The sequence below is a fragment of the Leopardus geoffroyi genome, chromosome C3 (genome assembly GCF_018350155.1).
Source record: "Leopardus geoffroyi isolate Oge1 chromosome C3, O.geoffroyi_Oge1_pat1.0, whole genome shotgun sequence".
Classification (NCBI taxonomy): Eukaryota; Metazoa; Chordata; class Mammalia; order Carnivora; family Felidae; genus Leopardus; species Leopardus geoffroyi.
The window spans coordinates 90,531,608-90,554,273 of NC_059338.1; the positions used below are offsets into that span (position 1 = coordinate 90,531,608).

The following is a 22,666-nucleotide window of genomic DNA, read 5'->3' on the forward strand; positions in this document are numbered from 1 at the left end:
TCATGCCAAATATGTCCAGTTAACAATTGAGAAGAAATCACATCATGAAATATTTGTACTTCAGCTATGTGCCCAAAACAGCAAATGTGCTTAGCTTGGGAGCTATGAAGTGCACATTTCTTTAAATATTTTTTTTAATGTTTATTTAGTTTTGAGAGAGAGACAGAGAGAGAGCTCACGAGCAAGGGAGGGGCAGAGAAAGACAGAGACACAGAATCTGAAGCAGGCTCCAGGCTCTGAGCTGTCAGCACAGAACTCAACCTGGGGCTCAAACTCACAAACTGTGAGATCATGACCTGAGCCAAAGTCGGACACTTAACTGAGCCACCCAGGCACCCCTGCAGTGCATCTATCTTTCTTTCTTTCTTTTCTTTCTTTCTTTCTTTCTTTCTTTCTTTCTTTCTTTCTTTCTATGTTTATTTTTTAGAGAGAGAGAGAGAGAGCATGAGCACGGGAGGGGCAGAGAGAGGGGGAAACACAGAATCCAAAGCAGGATCCAGGCTCTGAGCTATCAGCACAGAGCCTGACATGGGGCTCGAACTCACAAACCGGGAGATCATGACCTGAGCTGAGGTCAGACGTGCAGCTGACTGAGCCACCCAGGCGACCCTGCAGTGCACATTTCTATACACACAGAGCAGAAGAGTGAATAGAGATGGAGAAACAACTGAGGAAATCTTTCAAAAGAAAGTGAATCTTAAGATGTCTCTTTCCCTTTTGTCCCCTCCCCCCCCAACCCCCTTCTTCATTTCACTTCCATAGGGGCTGGACTATGTGAGCTTGTTGTTTGTCATCCACATTTGAGTATGGAAAGGGGCACTATTACCAATTATGACAGGGAAGGCTGGGGTCAACCTGGCTTATCTTTGTGCGTTCCATAAAGACTGTACTGATGCCACCTCATCCCCATCCACGATATTCATCATGCTCTGTGTTCCCATTGCACTCTATAGATATCTCTGATATAGTGTGTATCATATTGCATTTGAGTTATTTGTGCCATGTTGGTCTCTCCCATTGAACTGTGAGTTTTTTTGAAGGTAAGAGCTGTAACTTAATTATCTTTGCCCAGCATCTCTCTTCTATAGCCAAAGGCCTGGCACAAAGAAGGTACTCAGTAAATGTCTGATGAGGGAGAATACATTAATGATAAATTTGAAGGGAGAGACATGACAGGTCTGTTGGAGAAGCCATTCCCAGTAGAATGAAAAGGAATCACATTATAATAGCATAGAATTGCTAAGGATGGTTATGACCAGAGTGTTATAAATAAACCAGCCTTCATGGAAGGGGCTGTTATGTGGAGGAATGCCAGTAAATGAGGACTGGAGGGGGAGCCAGGTTTGGTGGAATCTTTAGATTGCCCAAGACTATTGTTGGTGGCTGCTCTTAGGAGGGGTATTGCATAGAAAAACATGGCTGCTGTTTTGTTGTCTCTTAATGGAATAGATTGGATGCTAGGCTTGTATTTGAATTTGGAGGAATGTGTTTGGTAAGCATTAAAACTTGAATGATAAAAAGAGAATAGCTTCTCAAAGAATTTTGATACTTCTGCTTCCAGCTGAAACCAGGAAATTCAGAGGCAACAAAAATGAAAACAAGGAAAACGTTAATGGAAATTTTGAACCTAGAAAAGGTTTGGTTTGAGTTTTGAAGGAAAGTCTGACTTGGTTAACTGCCCCCAAGTACTACTGTTATGATTTGCTGGCTTTTTATTTGTTCATTATATTTTGTTTATATAAGGTTATCATATTATGTTCTAATTTTTAGGGGTGGGTCCCCAAATTTGGCAGCTTAAAAAAGGCTTCTACATTGACTGCTTGCTGAAGAAGCCACATTACCCAGAACAGGCTTTTGCTTTAGTAGGTGTGGGCCCCTTTGCCTCAAGTCAGCAGTTCTACTTGGGAAAGGCTTGCAAAATATTCTCCGAAGAGTTTTCTCTGTTACTTGCATAGAATGGTAATACTTTAATTAAAGCAACATGTATACATAATTTAACAAGTGATTACCAGAACTGATTTTCTCTAATAAAAATAATCATAAACATTTTTTTTTGATGATCACTTAGGGAATTGTGAATTACCTAAGCCTCAATCTCTAAATATTTTGGTCCGTAGGACCCCAATTTCCAAGAATCTATGGAAGTTCTGACTTTAGTCTATCCAAAATGTGCAGATCAAACTCCAGGCACTTATTGTGGGTGTGGAATGAAGGTTTGCACACTAAACTTCCATCTCCTTAAAAGAGTAAGGTTTCAGACCTCTTTCCGCCCACCCCCCCCCCCACCCCACAAAAGGAGAGCTTTCTCTTGGAGGTCTACATTCTTATGGTCTTAATCGACCTCTTTGGTAGCTGATGACCTCCCCTCTCTGTATTTAAAGCACCCTCTTGAATGCCCACTTACTTTATCTATACATGTTCCTTTAAGTTCTTACCTAAAGAGTGTTTCTCCATGTGACAAATCTGCTTACTTTAAATGCTCATCACTACTCACTGTTTATGCTGAAATAATGCATTATTTGAGTTGCAGTTTGCAAATAATGATCAAAGAGTGCCTTCCTCTTAATTAAATCATTGGCTAATATGATGAGCCTTTCCAGGGGTCAAATGAATTAATTGTATAAAAATCACTCCTATTGACTTCCATTCAGCTGAATTGTTTAAAAATTTCCTATATTGTTTCATTCCTATACAGATTAAAATTCTTTACAACTAAAGAAAGTATTAAAATAAATATGGCATTTATATTATACTTTTGATAACTGTAAGATTTGACCCATGCTTAGGTGATCAGATAAACCACAAAGTGTTAGGGGAAACTAACTTGATTAAATTAAGAAGAAGGAACTACACTATTAATAAGTAAGCAAGCAAATTATGGACAACTTGACTCTGCCAATATTTCTTTCATATTTAATATAAAGTTTAATGTGTGTTTAACACAATTTTTGTTCTCTTTCCTAGAGCGACACCTCCTCTACGGACGGCCTGCAGTGCTTTATCGGACTCGATACGATATCTTGTATCACACTGACTTTGAAAGCGGTTATAGTGAAATATTCCTAATGCCACTCTGGACGTCATACACCGTTTCCAAACAGGTCACTGAAAAAATTGGGGCTTATATTCTTCATGCGATTACATTCTTTGCATTAATGTAATGATTGCTTGCTTAACAGAATTTTGTCTTAGAAAAGATTTTAATTTATCTTGAAGAAAGAAATCTTATATCGAATCTATTACTAAGTATTGTTTTTAATCTTTATTTATTTTTGAAGGAGAGAGAGACAGAGTGTGAGTGGGGGAGGGTCAGAGAGAGAGAGGGAGACACAGAATCCGAGACAAGCTCCCGGCCTTGAGCTGTTAGCACAGAGTCTGACGCGGGGTTCGAACTCATGAGCCATGAGATCATGACCTGAACCAAAGTCAGATGCGTAACCGACTGAGTCACCCAGGTGTCCTGCAAAGTATTTTGAATTAGACTTTATTCAATGTTCTTCTAAGAGCTTCATAGGAATATGTTAAATTATCAACGTATTAAAGGAAGTATATACTAATGCTTGTTGCTTTTCCTCTGTTTGCCATTGCCCAATAGTTGCAGAAGCCGCCAAGATTTGACTGTTTGTTTTAATAGTTTATTTTTTTAGAGCAGCTTGAGGTTCACAGCAAAATTGAATAAGGACAGAGAGTTCCCATATACCCATGGCCCCACACATGCACAGCCTTCCTGACTATCAACATCCTGTTTTTTAATAAAGATTTTATGTTGGGGTTTCAGTTTTGGTGAAGATGAGATAGGTAAGTTTATATATGGAATTAGAAAAGTTTATTTGGCAGTTGAAGTATGTTTTTAATTTCTGATTACAAAGGAACACTTCTACTGCTGCAAACACAGCTTCTTGTTCGCTTGTACGGTGTGCATGTACATATGCCCTGGTGCACAGATTTATATGCAGTCTCTCTTTTTATAGAGGGTATTTCTATATTTTTTCTTAGAGTGTTATTTTTTAAGGCTGTCTTCCATGGAATCCCATCCATTATTTCAACAATGCAATTTCTGCTTTATATATTGTGGCTTTACTTAAGACTGATAAAAGTGTTCTGCCACTAAGAAAAAATAAGATTTTGCAAATTCCTGGCTTACCATATTTAAAACTGAAGCCTTGCTGGTTTTTGGGGGGGTTGGGTGAGGAGGCCTCGTTTTAAGGAGTCAACGTCCAAGTATGAGCTACAGTAAAAGCTAGAGGGGTTTGGGTTCTGGCTGTTCGTAACAGAGCAACTTGGTTTTGGTATTTCCTTGTTGGTTTGGCATGGTCTTTGTGATGGCATTGCTAACTACCTCTGACTCAACATGCAGGCTGAGGTCTCTGGCATCCCTGAGCACCTGACCAACTGCGTCCGGCCTGATGTCCGTGTGTCTCCGAGTTTCAGTCAAAGCTGTTTGGCCTACAAAAATGATAAACAGATGTCCTATGGATTCCTCTTCCCTCCTTGTAAGTTTTAGCATATCAGGATCTGACCATTCTAGAGGGATATTATTTCGTAGAATCTGGACTGTTAGGATTTCCTGGACTGTCAGGATTTTAGGTCTTCTTCAAGAGGAGCACTCAAGAGATTGAAAAATTGAACTTCTATGAGATACTTCCAAAATTGGTCAGAAAACAGACCACCTTTCACAAATCCTGTTCTCCAGGAGAATTCTGAAGTGCAAGGGAATATATAGCATGCCCCTCACATCATTAATGGGAATCTGACAGTAAAATGGTATATCATTAGGACATTAATGTTTTAAATACTAGAGATGTGATCTCTTAAGAATATGGGAAGCCCTGGGGCTCCTGGGTGGCTCAGTCGGTTGAGCGGCCCACTTTGGCTCAGGTCATGATTTCACAGCTTGTGAGTTGGAGCCCCGTGTCGGGCTCTGTGCTGACAGCTCGGAGCCTGGATCCTGCTTCAGATCTGTGTCTCCCTCTCTCTCTGCCCCTAACCCACTCACATTCTGTCTCTGTCTCTCTCAAAAGTAAATAAACATTAAAAAAATATATAAAATTAAAAAAAAAGAAAGAATATGGAAAGCCCTTTAATTATCTCTCATTACCTTCTATGACATTTTTTAAACTCTAAAACCTATATATATAATACTTAGTAGACCCAAGACTAGGTAGGAAGAAAAAGCATTGTAAAAATTGGGGGGAGAAAGCTATTGGTGAAGAAAAGAGATTGAGTGGGAGGGGAACTGGGAAATACTGTTTAAAGTAGGGAATGAGTAGAAATAAAAGAGTAGATCTATACACAATTCACTTCAAACTGTTCAGACCATTTTAGTAGATTACATTTTTATTGATGTCGATTTTGGGAAGTAATGGACACTGTTTGTTTGCCTAACGTTTAGATCTGAGCTCTTCACCAGAAGCTAAATATGATGCTTTTCTTGTAACCAATATGGTTCCAATGTATCCTGCTTTCAAACGTAAGTCTGATATTTACCTAGTAAACTATTATTTATGAAAAGAAATATTTCTAAATTTACCACTTACCCTTTCTACCTCTATATTAAGTTTGATAATAATATATTTCATGTGTTTAGCCTTTATAATTGTTGAAGAACTTTAACGTAAATTCTCTACTATTAATCCAAAATATGAATCTGTGAGGGAGGTTGGTGGGTTGTTTGTCTCTTGTTTACAATTAAAAAATTAAAGTCACAAGAAATGACCCAATTCACGAATGATAGAAACTGAACCAAACCCAGTTTGTGTTTTGCTTCTAAACTGGTGCTTCTTCTATTTCAATGCTCATTATACTGGTGGTTAAGAAGGGTCTTCTTTTGTTTTAGAGGCCACTTGATGTTTAACAACACTTCTGTTTATTTATTGAATGTTAAAGTAAAAGCCACCAGAACTTTCCCCCTTTAGGGTGGATGGTAATGATGTATTCTGAATGTTGACCTTGAAACCCAGGAAGAACTTTAAAGGATCTTCTGAATCATCAGAGTATTAAATTCAGATGGTCTTAGGGCTTTGTAAATTATTTTAGTTTCTTTGAACAGCCATAATGTCTTTGTACGTGATGTAAATATTTGTGGGTGAAAATGATGCCGTGAATGGTATTGGCACAGTGAGCCCTGGTCCAAACATTGACTTCCCTGGAGTCTGACAACTAGCTATATAATTACAGAAATGCTATTTAACCTCTCATTTACAAAGTTATGAGATTTTATTGCATGACATCTATGGCTTATATGGATATGACGTAATTGTCCAATGGAATAATCCATTTTCTATTTCTGATAACAGATAATTCACTCATTTGCCCATCCATCCATCCATCCATCCATCCAAAGATAGAGAAAGCATTATGCAATAATTTTTACCTCCTTTTACTGTGAGGAGACTTGTATTCTTATAGGAAAGGTAGGAAAAGGAAGCACCTCTACCTACTTCTACTTGGCAGAGGACCACTGGTTGTGTTCCAGGACTCTTGGGCTGAAATGAAGTGTCAGATTCAGAATGCGTGATTGTGGAGTGTCATCTCCAGTGGCAAGCCTCCAGAATTTGACATCAGTGAAATGGCCAACATGGTTTAGAGGAAAAAAATGTTTATTTGATGTCCTAGTTAGTAAGTGGAGGTTAATTCAAAGGTAGAATCCATTGCTTAAGCGTGAAAAATTAGAGAATGCTTTTAAAAGGCAGTTCCCTAGTTTTTTCTTAGTCCCAACTGAGAAACGTTTCAGAAACCCACATAGATAGATTTGTCATAATATTACATGGAATGCATCTTCATAATGTCCACACATCAGGGTTTCCTGAATTTCTTTGTTCTTTGCTGATGCTTTTTTGACCAAGCAGCAATAAAGGAAACACACGGTACCACCCTGAGGCTGGCATGGCGAAAGGCCTTTCACAGTGGGCTCCCTGTTCTTCCCTGGGACTGGTTTTCTCACATGCCACGTTTCTGTGGGTTTGGCCTTTTGACTGTTCTCATTGTTATTTTTCTCCCTTTCTGCCTTTCCAGTTTTTGTGCTTAACATTTGAACTTCTCTGCCACGGTCCTCCTTTCTCTCTTGCAAATAATTATCTGTGGTATTTTGGCTCCGGTGGACTGCTCTTTCTGAGTGGAGTATTAGAGGGTCTAAAGAATGGTAGAAGCACTAAGGAAAAAACGGCCAAGTACTTTTTCACAGGGGGAGATAAGAAGTGATAATAGCCCAAGCCTCACAGCCCTCATGGAGAGTAGCACGCATTTCAGCGAAACCTAACATTTCAGAACCAACTCACTATTCGCATTTCCTGTCCTCTGTCATTCCCTCTTTTGCCTTTCCTTTCTCCCCACTCTGTTCCTCTCCACTCCTCTCTCTGCTTGACTATAATATTACCTGGACCTAATGTGGACAAGGAAGTCCCCTCCAGAGGTGATCTTGAAAATGAGAAATGAGCGATGGAGAAGAAACCAGACAAGCACAGATAAGGGAGTTATCCCAATGAAAGGAAGAGAAAATGCAAAAGCTTAATCTGAAATGAGTTTGGCAAATGGGAAGACGGGAAGAAAGCCATGTACCAGAGGGGGAAGGAGGAAACAGAGTCATGCAGGTAGGCAGGGGCCACGGTGCAAGGTTAGGATTTTATTCTAATTACAGTGATACATCATCTGGAATGTTAGAAACGGGAAGTTAGGAAGAGTGTGACACATTCTGGGTATGGTGTAAAATGATCCGAGTGGCTATTATATAGTGGGCTGCAGGGAAGAGCGAGGTTCTCACTGGGAGCCTGGGAAGTATTCTTTTGTGGTAGTTCTTTGCAGAGAGGATAGTAATTGAGACCAGGATGGATGCAGTGAAAATAGTTGAAAAGTGGTCAGATTTGGATGACGGGGGTGTATTTCAGAGGTAGCACTGACAAGGCTTGTTCACGTGTGTAGGAAAGAAGGAGCCAGGTCAGAAATGACGCCTAGGATTTGGACCCGAACACGTGAGTGAGTGAGTGTCATTACCTGATGGAAAAGCAGGGAGTTAGAGCAGGATTGGGAATGAAGGCCAAGAATTTTGTTTAGATCATTTTTTGCCAGACATGGTCATTAGGTCAAGTGGACCCTGAAATGGGTGGTTGGATAACATGTCTGGAGCTCCTTGGGAGGGTCAGGGCTAGAGACATAAACTTGGGAACAAGTATATCTATGAGATCATGAAGGAAGAAAAAGTAAATTAAGGCCTTTTTTTCAGTTTCTCACAAACACAGTCCTTCCTCTTTTGACCACACGATTCCCCTTGCCTGTTCTGTTGCCGTCTCTTTGCCTGTAAAGCATCCACTTATCCTTTAGATCTCAGCTCAGTAACCACTTCATTGAGGAACCCTCCCCCGACTTATTGGGCTGGGTTAAACTCCCCTACTGGTGTCTCCATACCTTTCTCTCTGCTCGTTCATAAATGACACACACAGCTGGTACTTCAGGATGAATTCTTTTCAAGAATCGCAGGAGCTCTGCTGTCTCTTGGCGTATGACATTTGGCTGATCCCAGAGAGAATTTGACCAAAGCAAGGAGTTTTGATCATGAAGAACAGATTTTTTCGCCCCCCGCAGGAGTCTGGAATTATTTCCAAAGGGTATTGGTGAAGAAATATGCTTCAGAGAGAAATGGAGTTAATGTGATAAGTGGACCAATTTTTGACTATGACTATGATGGCTTACATGACACACAGGACAAAATCAAACAGTAAGTTTGTCTTTTCCACTCAGTGTGTGTTTTTAAATTCTAAGATCTCATTCAAGGCTCTTTTTCAAATATTCACGTACTAGAGAAGAGCTGATAGCCCTAAAGGCCTTTGCTCTTTGAATCTCCTTGTAATTTCTTCAGTGCTTTTGGACGCTTGATTAAATGTCTTATTGGTGGTTGGAATGGAATGGAGTTTTGTGGTAAATAAATGTACTTTTCCATTCCATGAGAGAAAAGTATCAAAAGATTTTTTTTTTTAATTTGTCATTTATTCTTTATCAACTCGTCAGTGGAAAGATGATAATTTTCCCTCATCTCCATTATTTGAGGAGACTTTTGGAACCCCTTAGATTTCCGGGTCAGTATATCTTAATAGGAAATTCCATGGAGACTTTTGTAAAATCTAGTTGTTTCTACCCTTCTCCATGATGCTGTTGGGGAGATTAAAAAAAGATAAGGCATACTTGCTCAGAAGGAGCTAACAGTTCAATGAGAAAGGAAGTAGATACAAATATGACAAATTCATAAGAAGTCATTTAATTTTATACATGTGTGAAACAGAGGGGCACAAGTGATGAGAAGGTTTAATTGTGATTTACAGATAATTACGAACAAACAATAATTTTTTTCATACACATAATTAATAACATAGGAATTATCTTACTCCCTCTCTAGTCATCCATATGAGAAATGTCAACTTAATTGTACATTTATTTTATTGCTGATCATTGCTGTAGTTTTTAACCAAAATTATCATTTTAGTCGTAATTTCAGTATTTTAAAAATGATTAAAATTAAGATAATAGAGAACCAGGTAAGGAATTGTGAGTTTCTGCACTTCAGTTTACTGGAAAAGATTTTTTTTTTTTCCATCTCTACGCTCATCACTAGCTCATTAGTCCTTAGTATTTCCTTGAGTGAATGAGTTTTCTCTACCAAGCTCAGCATCTCATTGGAGTTTGAAAGGGCTTATTATTGCCCCAGCTTCGGCGTCTCCTGCCTCAGGTCCACTTTATACAATTTTATGCAAGTTCTCTTCCTGAAACATGGATCTCTTGATGACTCTCCCTGCCACAGACACCTTCAGTGAGGCCTTACTACCTAAACAATAACACCCAAATTCCACAATGTAGCCCTCAGAACCTCCAAAGTATGGCTTTTATTGACTCTTCCAGCCTCACATTTCTACTGTCTTGAGCCATTCATTGTGTCCAGCGTCTGATCCTTGGTTCAAGCTGTTTTTCTTTGCCTGGAATATCGTTTTCACTCCGCCAAGTTAAGAGAAAAGGAATTCCAGGCAATAAAAACATTGGGTTCAAAATACGGAAGTGGACCACTTTCTTAGAAGTGAAAAATGATTCAGTTGAATGGAAGTTAATTTTAGTGACTTAGGCAATATTCATGGGTCACTATTTAAACAAGAAAGCTATTACATGTGTTGTAACTTTATTTTTCCTTCCTGTTCCAGGTATGTGGAGGGCAGTTCCATTCCCGTACCAACTCATTATTACAGCATCATCACCAGCTGCCTGGATTTCACCCAGCCTGCCGACAAGTGTGATGGCCCCCTCTCTGTCTCCTCATTCATTCTCCCTCACAGACCAGACAATGAGGAGAGCTGCAATGTGAGTTCAAAGACAGAGTCCTTTAAAATGTTTCATCTTTGCTTCTTAATTATATTCCCACCATTAAGCTCTTATACACTTATTATAAGACATTTGGACTATACAGTAAAACCAAGTGGAAAGAAGAAAAGACCTTTGCTTATCGCCTCAGAACTTTGTGTTCGAATGGCTTTTTAATTTTCAGTGTAAGGGCGTGGGGAGGCATGGAAGTGTGCATTCACTGTAGTTCCGATTACGTGTTTGATTTTGTCAAATGAAAAAATGCCCAAATGTTTTTGGTTTTGCAAAAGACATATGTATTTTGTAAAGGTAGGATAAAAATAGCAACATTTTGATAATTGTTGAAACTAGGTAAGAATTCACAGGGGTTCATTATGTTATTCTTTCTACTTTTGCGGGCATTTGAAAATTTCTATAATAAAAACTTTTTATAAAGACACATATACATGGGAGTATATACTTTATAAATCAGATTTTTCATTTGCTGCTAGTTATGAGGGCACTTGTAACAGGTCACCATTCCCAAACAGCACAGATGACACCCAATACCCTTATTCGTAAGTGGAGGCAGGAAGGCATCACGAGAAGGCCCCTGGCAGGGGGGTGGGAGCCATGCCGTGTGCTCCTGGCCCTCTACTCCTTCTGCTTACACTCAGGGACACATCACATCACTTCCCCAGATCTCTTTGATGTGACAGAAAGACTGTGTTCCAAGATTGATTTTTGAAGCAGTAACCTCTATGATTTTGCTTTATAGAATAGCAGGAGCAGAGATACAATCTACAGAAGAGGATCTTAGTCAGCAAGCACTGCTCAGTTCCTAAACTGTGTGTGGTGCTCTGGGAGAAACAACAGTGTGTCAAACATAGGCACTACTCAAGGCAGCCTGCAGCAGGGGGGAGCAGAAAACAGGTGCAGACTTTGCTACCCTACAAGGCAAAGAGCCCCGAGAATAGCTTCAACAGAGGTTATCAGTTTCATGGGCAAGATTCATGGCAAGATTTCATGGGCAAGAGGTTATCAGTTTCATGGGCAAGGTGGTTATCAGTTTCATGGGCAAGATTTTGGACTAGGGCTTCAGCTGTGGGAGGAGACTGAGGCTATGGATGTTCAGAGCAAAATAAGGGAGGCAGGACACAAATACAAAATTTGAAATATGGCCAAGATAGCTAATTAAGCTTGACCAGAATATTGGAATTGAGGGTAATAGGGGGAGATAAGGTTTTTAAAGCTGCTTGGAGGGTGCCTGGGTGGCTCAGTCATTAAGCGTCTGACTTCGGCTCAGGTCATGATCTCACAGCGCTTGAGTTCGAGTCCCGCTTCAGGTGAGCTTGAGCCCCGCTTTAGGTGAACGCGAGCCCCAGGTGATCCCTGGCTTCTCTCTCTCTCTCTCTCTCCTCTCTCTCTCTGCTCCTCGCTCACTTGAGCCCTCTTTCTCTCTCAAAACACACACACACAAAAAAAAAACAAAAAACAACCCCCCCCCAAACAAAACAAAATGAAAGTTGATTGGAATAAATTTTAAATTGAAGTAGTAGTAATAGAAGCCGTAGTGACAGAGGTAAGAATCGCTACCATTTGCTGAGTATGTGTTACCACCCAAGTACTGGGCAGGTCCTCTCCATAGATTATTTCTAATCATCTAATTATCCTGCGAGGCAGGTATATGTGTTATTCTCCCCACTCCCATTGAAAAGTTTGGTACATTGTTACCTGGTTAGTCAGTAGGAGAACAGAACTGTAGATGCAAGTCCTCTGACTTCAAAAGCCCATCCTCCTTCAAATTTATCAGATTTCCACAGTAGAACCTTGGGACCTTAGAAACTTTTCTTATTGCACAAGCATTAAATAGCCACGGAAAATGCTGGTTCATAAAAGCAACATTTCAGGGCTCTCCTTTAGGGAGATAAATTTAAGTTGGAAGGGGTCAAGCCTGGTGTTCAAAGTGCTTTGGCAAGATTCATGGGATTGAGGGAACAGAAATGGAAGTGAGGTTGTGGTGTTGGAAATGTAACAAAGAGAGTAGAAGGCAGCAATATTATACTGAAGGATCAATAAGATCGTATAATAATTTGGTAGGAGGTGGAGAAGCAGGGGAACTGCAAGTGAAAGGCAAGCTGTCGTCAGCTTGTCGACTTGACCTCCATTTTGATTCTTCGGAAAACGAGGGTGGCTAATGGTGTACCAGGGGGATGTCATGCCTCTGGATAACATGATCTACTTTGTTTGAACTTTAGTTTTCCTAAAAACTTATGGAGAGGTAAAAATTTGTGCAAAAAACTAAACCCATATATTATGGAGTGAAATTCACAATTGCCTTGCACTTTTAAGATAGAGACTGCAAAGACATTTCAGACTGATAGGAGGTCATTTAAGATACAGCTAGATTCCTGGCGAGTATGTGTTCAAGTTTCTCTGTCATCAGGGGAATTTGGTGATGGGACACTGAGTTCAAAGACATTCTTCAGTCACCCCAAATTGTACATCTGACCAATGAAATCCACAGATGTCCTCACAGCTGTCTCCCTCCACTTTCTGGCTCCTGACTCTGCACAGAGCTTAGAGATATTTCTTGTAGAGTTCATGGCCAACATGTTTCTTATTCTTATTCTGCCCACACAGAAACCTGTCCTTGCTGTGAATGTCACTTTAAAACTGCTGGGGCTTGAATTCACAATCTTATGAGAAAGTGAGGAAGAAAAGGCAGGTGAAAAATAAATGTCCATAGCAAGACAGGTAATAAAGAAGTTCATGGGTGGGCGTTTGTTTGTTTGTTTATTTACTTATTTATTTATTTTTAAAATGTTTCCTTCTCTTCTTCCCTTGGTACACATGAACTTTTATTTGAATTTTATTAGTTTTGCATTTCACCCTAGAGTCTCTCCTAGCAAATACTTTTGTGGATTGCCAGCTAGCATCAGGCAGAAGATATTTTCTTCCTGTGTTGCAAAGCCAGCATTTCCTAATGACTAGTGACAGGCTAGATTTTAGCATGTGAAAACCAGAAGAAAATGCCCTTCGAATGAAATTGGCAAATACTTCCCAAGGAAAGAACTAGCAAAAGACAATTTTCCCCCTGAATTCTTGTAATCCCAGCTGGCCACTATTTATATTAGGAAAAACCTTTTTACCCCTTTGTCTTTACATTCAAATGACTGCATTTACAAGAGGAAAAATTAGACCACTGAAAAATCAAATAAAGAGTTGAATATGAAAATTCTCCCAAAATACAGCTTCATGCTTACTCTGCTTACTCTGAGGGGGTCCTGATCCATTTGGAGACCTCCTACTTCGTTAATTATATGGTCGCACTGAGGATTGGTCAGTACCGTTGTGGGCAGAGTTATATTTAGGTCTGTCTTTTCCTGTGAATCGCAGAGACCTTGGTTAGCTTGGGTTAGGAGGGTGGGGCATGGAGGGTTAAAATCCTTACTTCCCCAGCCTGCAAAGCAATTTCTTCCTATTTCTTCATTTTGCCTGGGATGGCCAGGCCTCAGTTTCCTGAACCAACACCCTCGTGGTACATATTTAGCACTGGCAAAAGCTGCTGTAGCTCCCTGTCCAGGTCTGTGTGGGTTGGAGCTTTCCGAGAAAACCCATTGCAGGTTCTTGGACTTTGGTGGGGAGTTCATTGAGACCACTGGTGGTGGAAGAGCTGGGCGAGGGCATTTCTGAACATACTCAGCCCTGGACACGCAGCCACACTTCAATTTGTGGAACAGCTCTTGAGGGCCATTGCAGTTCTGGGGGCATTTGGGAATGAAATTATTTGCAAAGGCCCTCCTGCCTCATGTCTACTAGTGAAGGTAGGCATTTCCCCCACAATTCCCAGAGCTCTCAGATCTCATGCTTTCTCTCAACTTCGCACCAAAGTGAAAGAAGGTATTTTTAAAATATAGGGGCGCCTGGGTGGCGCAGTCGGTTAAGCGTCCGACTTCAGCCAGGTCACGATCTTGCGGTCCGTGAGTTCGAGCCCCGCGTCAGGCTCTGGGCTGATGGCTCAGAGCCTGCAGCCTGTTTCGGATTCTGTGTCTCCCTCTCTCTCTGCCCCTCCCCCGTTCATGCTCTGTCTCTCTCTGTCCCAAAAATAAATAAACGTTGAAAAAAAAAAAAAATTTTAAAATATAAAGGATTACTTGTCCTAAAGTACCTTTTAATTTCAACTGAGACACAAATAAATTGTTTGGTATGGGACATCCGGATGTCTTTCATCTGGAATTTGTGCCAATGAGACAGTCTTGGCAAGTAGCTAAGGCAGAAAGAGATTTCCTTCCCCTTCTCTATGATGTTTCCCTACTTTGTCTTTTGTTCCCCTTCTTCCTTTCTCTTCTTCTTCCTACTTTCCAGGGAGCTGCTGAAGTCAGCATTATTTTCCTTGTGAACCAATGAAGAAAGCCTAGAGAGGTCAAGTGGGTTGCCAAGGTCTCATAGCCAGGAAGTGGTAAAGCCACAATCCCAACCCAGGCCTGTTGGGCCCCAAAATACCAGGTGTATCTTGAGCTGCTTTAAGTTGAACTCATTATTTGAATATCAATTCATTACAATTTAATAGATGATGTTCTTGATATTGCGGGTTCTTCTGAAAGACCAGGAACGCACACGCGAAATTCTGTGCATTGAGCGTAAGCTCTTCACTTTCCTTAGGAGCCAGAAGAGCATTCCAAGTTGCTCTGTGCCCAACATTGCAGTTTGACAGCAGCGGGGGAAGAAAGTAATTACTGAATTCTCCAGGGCCTTTAGTTTTTGTAATTTGGATTTATGTTCTGAAAACCTATTGAGTCAAAGGCCCTTTCACACCACATGTCTCATTTATTTGGTACAGCTAATTGCTGTCAAAAATGTTAACAGCCAAGGACAGGCATTTGTGGTGTGTTACCAATAGGAATGTGGTAGAGTGGCCAGGGAGGCCAGGAAGGAATCACAGGCACTGGCTCTGGGCGCAGGAGTATGGAGGGGTCGTTTGTGGACCTGCACCAAATTGATCATCTGGAGAACCTCCTCTGGAAAATTGTGACTCTGATTGTATTCTGTTTCCATTGCAGAGCTCAGAGGACGAGTCGAAATGGGTCGAAGAACTCATAAAGATGCACACAGCTCGGGTGCGGGACATTGAACATCTCACCAGTCTGGATTTCTTCCGAAAGACCAGTCGCAGCTATCCAGAAATTCTGACGCTAAAGACATACCTGCATACATACGAGAGTGAGATTTAATGATCTGACCATCTGCAGCGCAGTCTTATCAACTGGTGTATATTTTTATATTGTTTTTGTATTTATTAATTTGAAATGAGGACATTAAAAAAAATGTTAGTATTTTAATCCTGTACCAAATCTGACATATTACGCTTGAATGACTCCACTGTTTTCTCTCACGCTTGATTTAGGTAGTCTTATGTTCCGAGTAGAGCTTGTAATAAATACTGCAGCTTGCATTTTTAGTGGAAGCTTCTAAATGGTGCTGCAAATTTGATATTTGCATTGAGGAAATATTAATTTTCCAGTGCACAGTTGCCACATTTAGTCCTGTACTGTATTGAAATACTGATTTTGTAAAGTTGCATTCATTTACTGTTAATTATGACAGACATATTTAAGCCTTTTAGACCAATCTTAAATATAATAAATCACACATTCAGTTTTTTTGGTTTTATTTGGCCTTCATTTCACTTATAAATTAGAGTGTTTGCTTCTGGTATATTCATGCATGAAAAGTATACATTTTCTGTATTGGGCCCTCTTCCTTGTTGAATATAATTCATATAGTCAAAGGAACATCCATGCTATTCAGCCATAGTGGCCTGGACGAGATAGTTTAGGTACACATCTGTGGGAAATCAGAAGGGCGGAGGGCAAGAGAACCAGAAGACCTCCAGAATACCCTCTGTCACCAGTCTCTTTTAAAAATATTTTGAATTTTGGAGGAGTAGGTTCTTTTGATAAGTTGATTCAAAGCTCTGAGTATTAAACTCAACTGGTACTATCTGAAGCATATTATTCTGTATAAGGTACCAACCTATGAACCATGGAGGATATAAAGAGAAGTAAGAAGGTGGGGTGGGTATAGCTGTAAAAGTATAATTAACCAATTCAGGTAGAAAATAATAAATGCCAAGTGAAAAGTGTTAGTAATAATTAATATGCCAAGCATCTAAATGCTAGGTGGGGTGATTGTAGATGGCCACAGCTTTAAATAATGAAACAGGATGAGGAAGTCATTCAGAGATTTTTCAATCCTTCTGATTGTGTCTGGGAGAAAGGATCACATTAGTGTCCTCATATCTCTAACAGTTGCTAATCCCCCTTTTAAAAAAAAGAAGAGGACTGGGGGCACCTGGGTGGCTCAGGCAGTTAAGAATCTGACTTTGGCTCAGGCCATGAGCTCACAGTTGGTGAGCTTGAGCCCCGAGTCAGGCTCTGTGCTGACAGCTCAGAGCCTGCCTCAGATTCTGTGTCTCCCGCTCTCTCTGCCCCTTCCTGCTTGCACTCTGTCTCCGTCTCTCTCAAAAATAAATAAAAACATTTAAAAAATTAAAAAAAAAAGAAGAGGACAGCATATTGCTTTGTTTTCATTATGTTAATTCTTATAGTTGCCCCATTTATGGTCAGTGAAGTGTGTTTTTAATTTCTATACAATTTCCTTTAAAAATCAAATTGTGGGTGCCTGGGTGGCTGAGTCAGTTGTGTCCAACTCTTGATTTCGGCTCAGGTCATGATCTCACGGTTTGTGAGTTCGAGTCCTGCATTGAGCTCTGCTCTGACAGTGTGGAGTCTGCTTGGGATTCTCTCTCTGCTCATGCTATCTCAAAGTAAATAAATAAACATGTAAAAAACAATAAAACAAAAGTAAAATCAACTTGTTTAAGAAGGAAGGCATTGTGTCAAGTAAAAAACACCTTACAACAGAAGTGGGGGAGACTTTACTGGGCATTGGGAAAAATCAGGAAGGTGGTAACAGTAAAAGTACTTACTGGAAAACAGCTGTTGGGATACATGGGAAGAAGTGAACACTCCAATGCTGATGACAGCTGTATTTATTGAGCACCCACTATGTTCCAGGCGTATCTCTGGCACTTCATATACCTTGTCTCTGAACGCTGAGAAACAAGGAGCTCAGGGAAGATTTTATGGGACAGAGAAAAACGAGATTGGCAACATGGAAGAATGCTTGCATTGGGCTTTGTAGTTTGGGCTGGGGTGAGGGTGTGGTGGAAATGAGTTGGAATATGACTTCTTATACATTTAATGGTCAATAATGATTTATTGGTGAGTTGCTACACTCCAGTATTTATACTTGCTATGGGGATGACACTGGAAAAGATAACCACGGTTCCAGATGTCATGCTTGTGATATGTGATGTGAAAGAATTAAATAGGTGCAGAGGGACACAGGGGTAGAAAGAGAGGAGCGTTGTAGGTGACATTATAGCTGACACTTGGAGGATGAGAAGAGCTGGGACCAGGAAGAAGGGCATGGCCAAAGACTGGGGGTGGGAAAGATCTTGAAATGGGTGAGGATCTGAAAGGAGACAGGTATACCTGATACAGCAGCGAGGTTGATAGGGACCAGGTGCGTAGATCCTTAGAGGCCCATTGAAGCATTTGGATTAGATTCTAAGTACGGTGGAAAATAAAGAAGGCTCAAGCAGCGATGTGACGGAATCTGATTTACAATTTCAGGATGTTGACATAGATATGCAACAATTATAGTATGCTCTAAACGTAATTCCACACAAAATACACCTAATACCTATTAGGTGCCGTAATTCTGTTTCCCAGCAGCAACATTGCAAGAGAAGGGGCAGTTCTGTTTTTTATTAATAGTGGCAATGGTCGCAAGCTCTTTGCTTAGCCAGATTGCTAGATCACCTCAAATTGAACTCTTCTCAAAATAGGTTATACTCGAGGCTTTTGGGGTGAGCAGTTGCAAATTTAGTTGAGTTCTTCTGCTCTATTTTTATCGTTAGGTCAGATCTTTCTTTCTCATGAATAAACTTCATATCCAGAGAGAACATCAACCACTCTGTATTTCAGGTGAGTGGCTTTGCCGATAAACACATGTCATTAATTGTGGGGTTATTTACAAAAGTCCCTGAATGGACAGGGGCTCTATTAAAATGAGAACCGAAAGACTATTTTAAGTTGGGGTACTTGGTATTTTTTTACATGGAGACCTTAGTCCATTCATGCTTTCATTGAGCAAGTTGCCAACTGCTTGCTAGCATGGTGGTCCTGTTCTAGTGGATGGATTCAGAAACTGCCTCTCTAAAATGAGCTCATTGTAAATAGTGTAAACCAGGAAAGCAGCCACATAGTTTCCCAAGAGCAAAATCATTCTGAATTGTTTTTAGGAGAGTTGACTTAAAAAAAAAAAATCTCTGAACGAAAGTAATGGTTGGTGCCAGTTGGGTTTGTATAACTGCCTATGGGCCAGAGACCCGCCAGTCCAGTGCCCATTATTTCTTGTGGTGGTTGGGAAGAGGGTGGCTGCAGTGAAGTCCAGATGATTCCTCCTGTTGATACTTCTCTCACTTCAACTGTCTTTCACTACGTCTTTGCTGAGTCAGGACTGGGCTGCCTTGTGGGTGGGAAGTGGTAAAGGCAAAGGGAATTCTCCCATGGCTTTGAGCAGAGGGATTGTATGGGACAGTGAGGAACCAGATTTAGATGTTTGAGTTTGTAGGCTGGGGTAAATAGAGCAGTGCCGGAGGACCAACCACGTGTGGCGGTAGGTTCCTTTTGGGCTGCGTTTCTAGGAAGCGCTTGTGCTTGACCCCTCTTGGCAAGGATGTTCAGTTTGGGCTGGAATATAAAAATAGAAATGGTGCTCCTGCCCAATGGAATTTTGCACTCTGGTTATTGGGAGCAGGCAAAACTCCATTACTTGTGTGACACTGGGCACTGTTCCTTCCAATTCCTTTGGGTGGCTCTTTCCCTGCCTTTAGGTATTTCCTCCCCAAAAGCCTCAAGGGCTGATTAGTGTTCAACTGAATACTCGAGACCCTCTGCAGGATTCTGGAAGAAGAAGACCACCAGCATTTCAGGGTGGAGGCAAGGTGACAGGCTATGAGTCCATGGTTAAAAGCTGGAGATTTGCAGTTACATGGCATTGGGTGATGTACACTCTAAATTTTTTCATCTGTAAAATAGTGATAGTAATGTCTACTTCTCAGAGTTGGTACAAGAATTGTGGCAGGAAGTCTCACTGGAATATAATTTGTTAAATTTTTCCCTTCATTTTTATCTCCATTTCCTACCAAGGAAGACATCCCCTTTTAAAGTATTTTCTTGGCTTTGGGTCTTTTTGCAGAGCAGGGGTGGAGAGCAGAAGCAGTCTGCAGTTCATGGATTTCCTGCCTTTTATGAATCGGAAACCCACTGAAGAGGTGAAAAGACATAGCCTTTAGAGTGCTGAGAGAGGGACCTTTCCTGAGATTCAGATTGGAGAAGTCTGTGGGTTTGAGCAGGTGGTTACACTTCAGGATGTGCTGTGTGATCCTTTCAGGGAGGTGGGACCCTAGGCCCTGGGGGTCCTGGACACAACTTGGAAACAGCAGATCAGCAAACCTCAGGGGACCTAGACACAGGTACAGTGAAGAAATGCATGTCAACTGCACCTCTCATGTCATTTTTCATTTATCAGATTCTGGTATGACCTGGGGGGATGATGGGAGCTTCAAGAAAGACTGAATGAAAACATCGTGTAAGCCATGCGAACTGGAGGCATGGATTAGAAGTGAAATTTGGGGTGCCTGGGTGGCTCAGTCAGTAAAGCATCTGACTCTTGATTTCAGCTCAGGTCATGATCTTGCGGTTCGCGAGTTTGAATCCCCGCACCGGGCTCTGCTCTGGTGGTGCAGAGCCTGCTTGGGATTCTGTCTCTTTCCCTCTCTCTCGGCCTCTCCCTGCTCTCTCTCTCTCTCTCAAAATAAATAAATAAACTTAAGGACGTGAAATTTATTTTAGGGAGATGAAGTTTTATTTCTTGTGCAGTGAGATACATACCAGCTACATTTGGAAAATGTTTAGCCCTGTGCTTTCTACATGCCAGGTGTTCAATAAATAATAGCTGAATAAAATCAAGCTAGGAAAAAAGAACAAAAAAACATGGAAGGAGCAGCCTGAGAGGTAGAGAAAGAACCAAGAAACAGTGGGTATTATGAAACCTAAGGATAAGACACTTTCAAAATGGAGGAAGCGGTCAGTGACATCAAATGCCAGAGAGAAATTAGACTGGAATTTGAAAGCATCCATTGAATTTTGCAATAAGGTGGTCATTTCTGACCTTCCTGGGAGCACATTCAATGAAGTAGTCTGAAAAACAACCAAATTGCACTGGGTTGGGAGGGAATGGGAGAGCAAACTGGAGGCAGTGAGTAGAGACTACTCTTCGAAGAAATTAGAAATAGGATGAACAGACAACAATGAAGGATGGGGGTAGACTTGAGGGAGGATTTGATTCTATTTAGGATGCGAAAAAGCTTTTACAGGCTGTTGAGAAGATTTGATAATACTGGAAAGGCACTACTGGATCAAGCAATTGGATTGTAAACAAATTGGAAATTGAAAGCAACTGATAAATATTGAGTCAGCTGTAATAGATTTGCCTTCAAGTTAAGAAACTAATAGAATTCCCTCTTGGGGCTGGTGTTAGTATAGAACACATTATGTACATCACGCTTTGCAAAATGGTAGCCTGAAGGCTGGATACAGACCACAGATTGCTTTGTTATGCTCGTGGGATATCTAAAAAAAAAATGGGTTAGATGCCAAATTTGAAAATCAACAAATTTCACATAAAAATCCAGCCTTTTGACTTTTCCTAAAGTGTTAAACTATTTTAGTTAGTCCTCGTAAGCTATGTTTCTGTCAACAATCAGTAGAAGCCTACCTGACTGCCCTTAGGGCAACCACTCTCTAGAACAGGTGTTGGCAAATATTTTCCATAAAAGGTTCTGCCATACAGTTTCTAATTATTCACTTCTGTCATTGCAGTGCAAAGGGACCATGGGCACTACATAAATGAAAGACCTTTGCTCTTGCTTTGTTCCACGAAACTTTTATTTGTGGACACTGAAATTTCCATTTCATTTAATTTTCATGCATCAAGAAATATTATTCTCTGGATTTTTTAGCAACCATTAAAAATTTTAACTGCTCTTAGTTTTTGTTTTTTGTTTTTTGTTTTTTTTTGGCCAGAGAGAAACAGGGAACTGGCTGGATTTGGCCGTTAGGCCATAGTTCCTAACTGCTGCTCTGGATCACCACTTGTCCTATTGTTCTTTCCGTTCTAGGTGGAGGACAAGTTCCATTTTATATTGTGTTTGTGCGTTTGTTTCTCTTCAAGTTATCCTTCTACATTAATTTACTTTGCTTGTCTTTAGGCATTTGACTCTGACCCCCACGTAGGGCGACCAGATGTCTGGGACTAAAGGACTGTCAATACTAAAACCAGGAAAGTCTTGGGCAAACCATGATGAGCTGGTTTGCATTATTTTACATTTCTGTTAGTACTTTGCCTTTGAAAAGGCATTGCCATTTTAATTAACTATTTTAATAATCTTCAATAATCTTTCATCGTTTTCTCTCCATAGGGCTTTGTTTGCCATCTCAGTAGTAACTTCAACCAGTGTTGTATTTTAATCTCTTTATCTCCTCCATCTTAAAAGTGGTAGATCTTTTCTTGTTCATTATATTCAGAGAACTTTGCATAGTGCCTCACACAGATATGATTATCATCAAGTTATAGATGAGTGATTGACGAACCTTATTCTCTTTTTATCCTCTGAGACAGTTAATGTCCTTACAAGTGAAAAATGGAGCTGAGATGAAGACATAATGACCTACATTTTACTCATGACTTCTGGCTTCCTAAAATGAGAACTGTGTTTTTTCTCTGTGTTGGTGACACCCACTCTGGGCCATGAAAACACCCCAGCAAGAAATCTGAAGTTTGTTTTGTCTTGTTCCCCCACTTTGCTGAAACTTACTTGCCCACTTGGTCAAATAAGTCTCACCTCTCCGCTGTCCCCTTTCACATAAATAGCTTGAATCTGCAACATAAGGAAAGACCCTAGAGCCCTGAAATCAGAAGTGGGTTCAAGTCTGGGCTCTGCCATGTGCTGATTCTCAGACATGTTTCTTGCATTGTGGCCAGCTCATTTGTAACATAGGGATGGTCATATGTACCTCTTTGGATATTGTGAAAATTAGAGATAGTGAACGTACAGCACCTAGTATTGTGTCTGATTCAATAAATATTTGGTATCTCCATGGAAAAGAAAAGCCATGGGTCTGGCAATGGGGATATATACTAATCGTATTGACATTTT

The 22,666-nt window shown here is 40.6% G+C and overlaps 1 protein-coding gene across 18 annotated transcripts in view; it reads left to right on the forward strand.

Annotated features, from left to right (window-relative positions):
• Window positions 1–15,977, forward strand: part of ENPP2 (ectonucleotide pyrophosphatase/phosphodiesterase 2) — a 112,475-nt gene extending 96,498 nt beyond the window's left edge. For 10 of the 18 annotated variants that reach the window (XM_045453822.1, XM_045453823.1, XM_045453832.1 and 7 more), the window contains 6 exons: window positions 2,965–3,101; window positions 4,358–4,493; window positions 5,393–5,470; window positions 8,578–8,710; window positions 10,179–10,335; window positions 15,378–15,977. In XM_045453822.1, the coding sequence (XP_045309778.1) occupies window positions 2,965–3,101; window positions 4,358–4,493; window positions 5,393–5,470; window positions 8,578–8,710; window positions 10,179–10,335; window positions 15,378–15,548 (812 nt within the window). In that variant the 3' untranslated portion in view covers window positions 15,549–15,977. Of the gene's footprint in view, window positions 1–1,561; window positions 1,637–2,964; window positions 3,102–4,357; window positions 4,494–5,392; window positions 5,471–8,577; window positions 8,711–10,178; window positions 10,336–15,377 lie in introns of all 18 variants that reach the window. The other 8 variants (XM_045453818.1, XM_045453819.1, XM_045453828.1 and 5 more) reach the window with 1 other exon arrangement.
• Window positions 15,978–22,666: the final 6,689 nt, after the last annotated feature.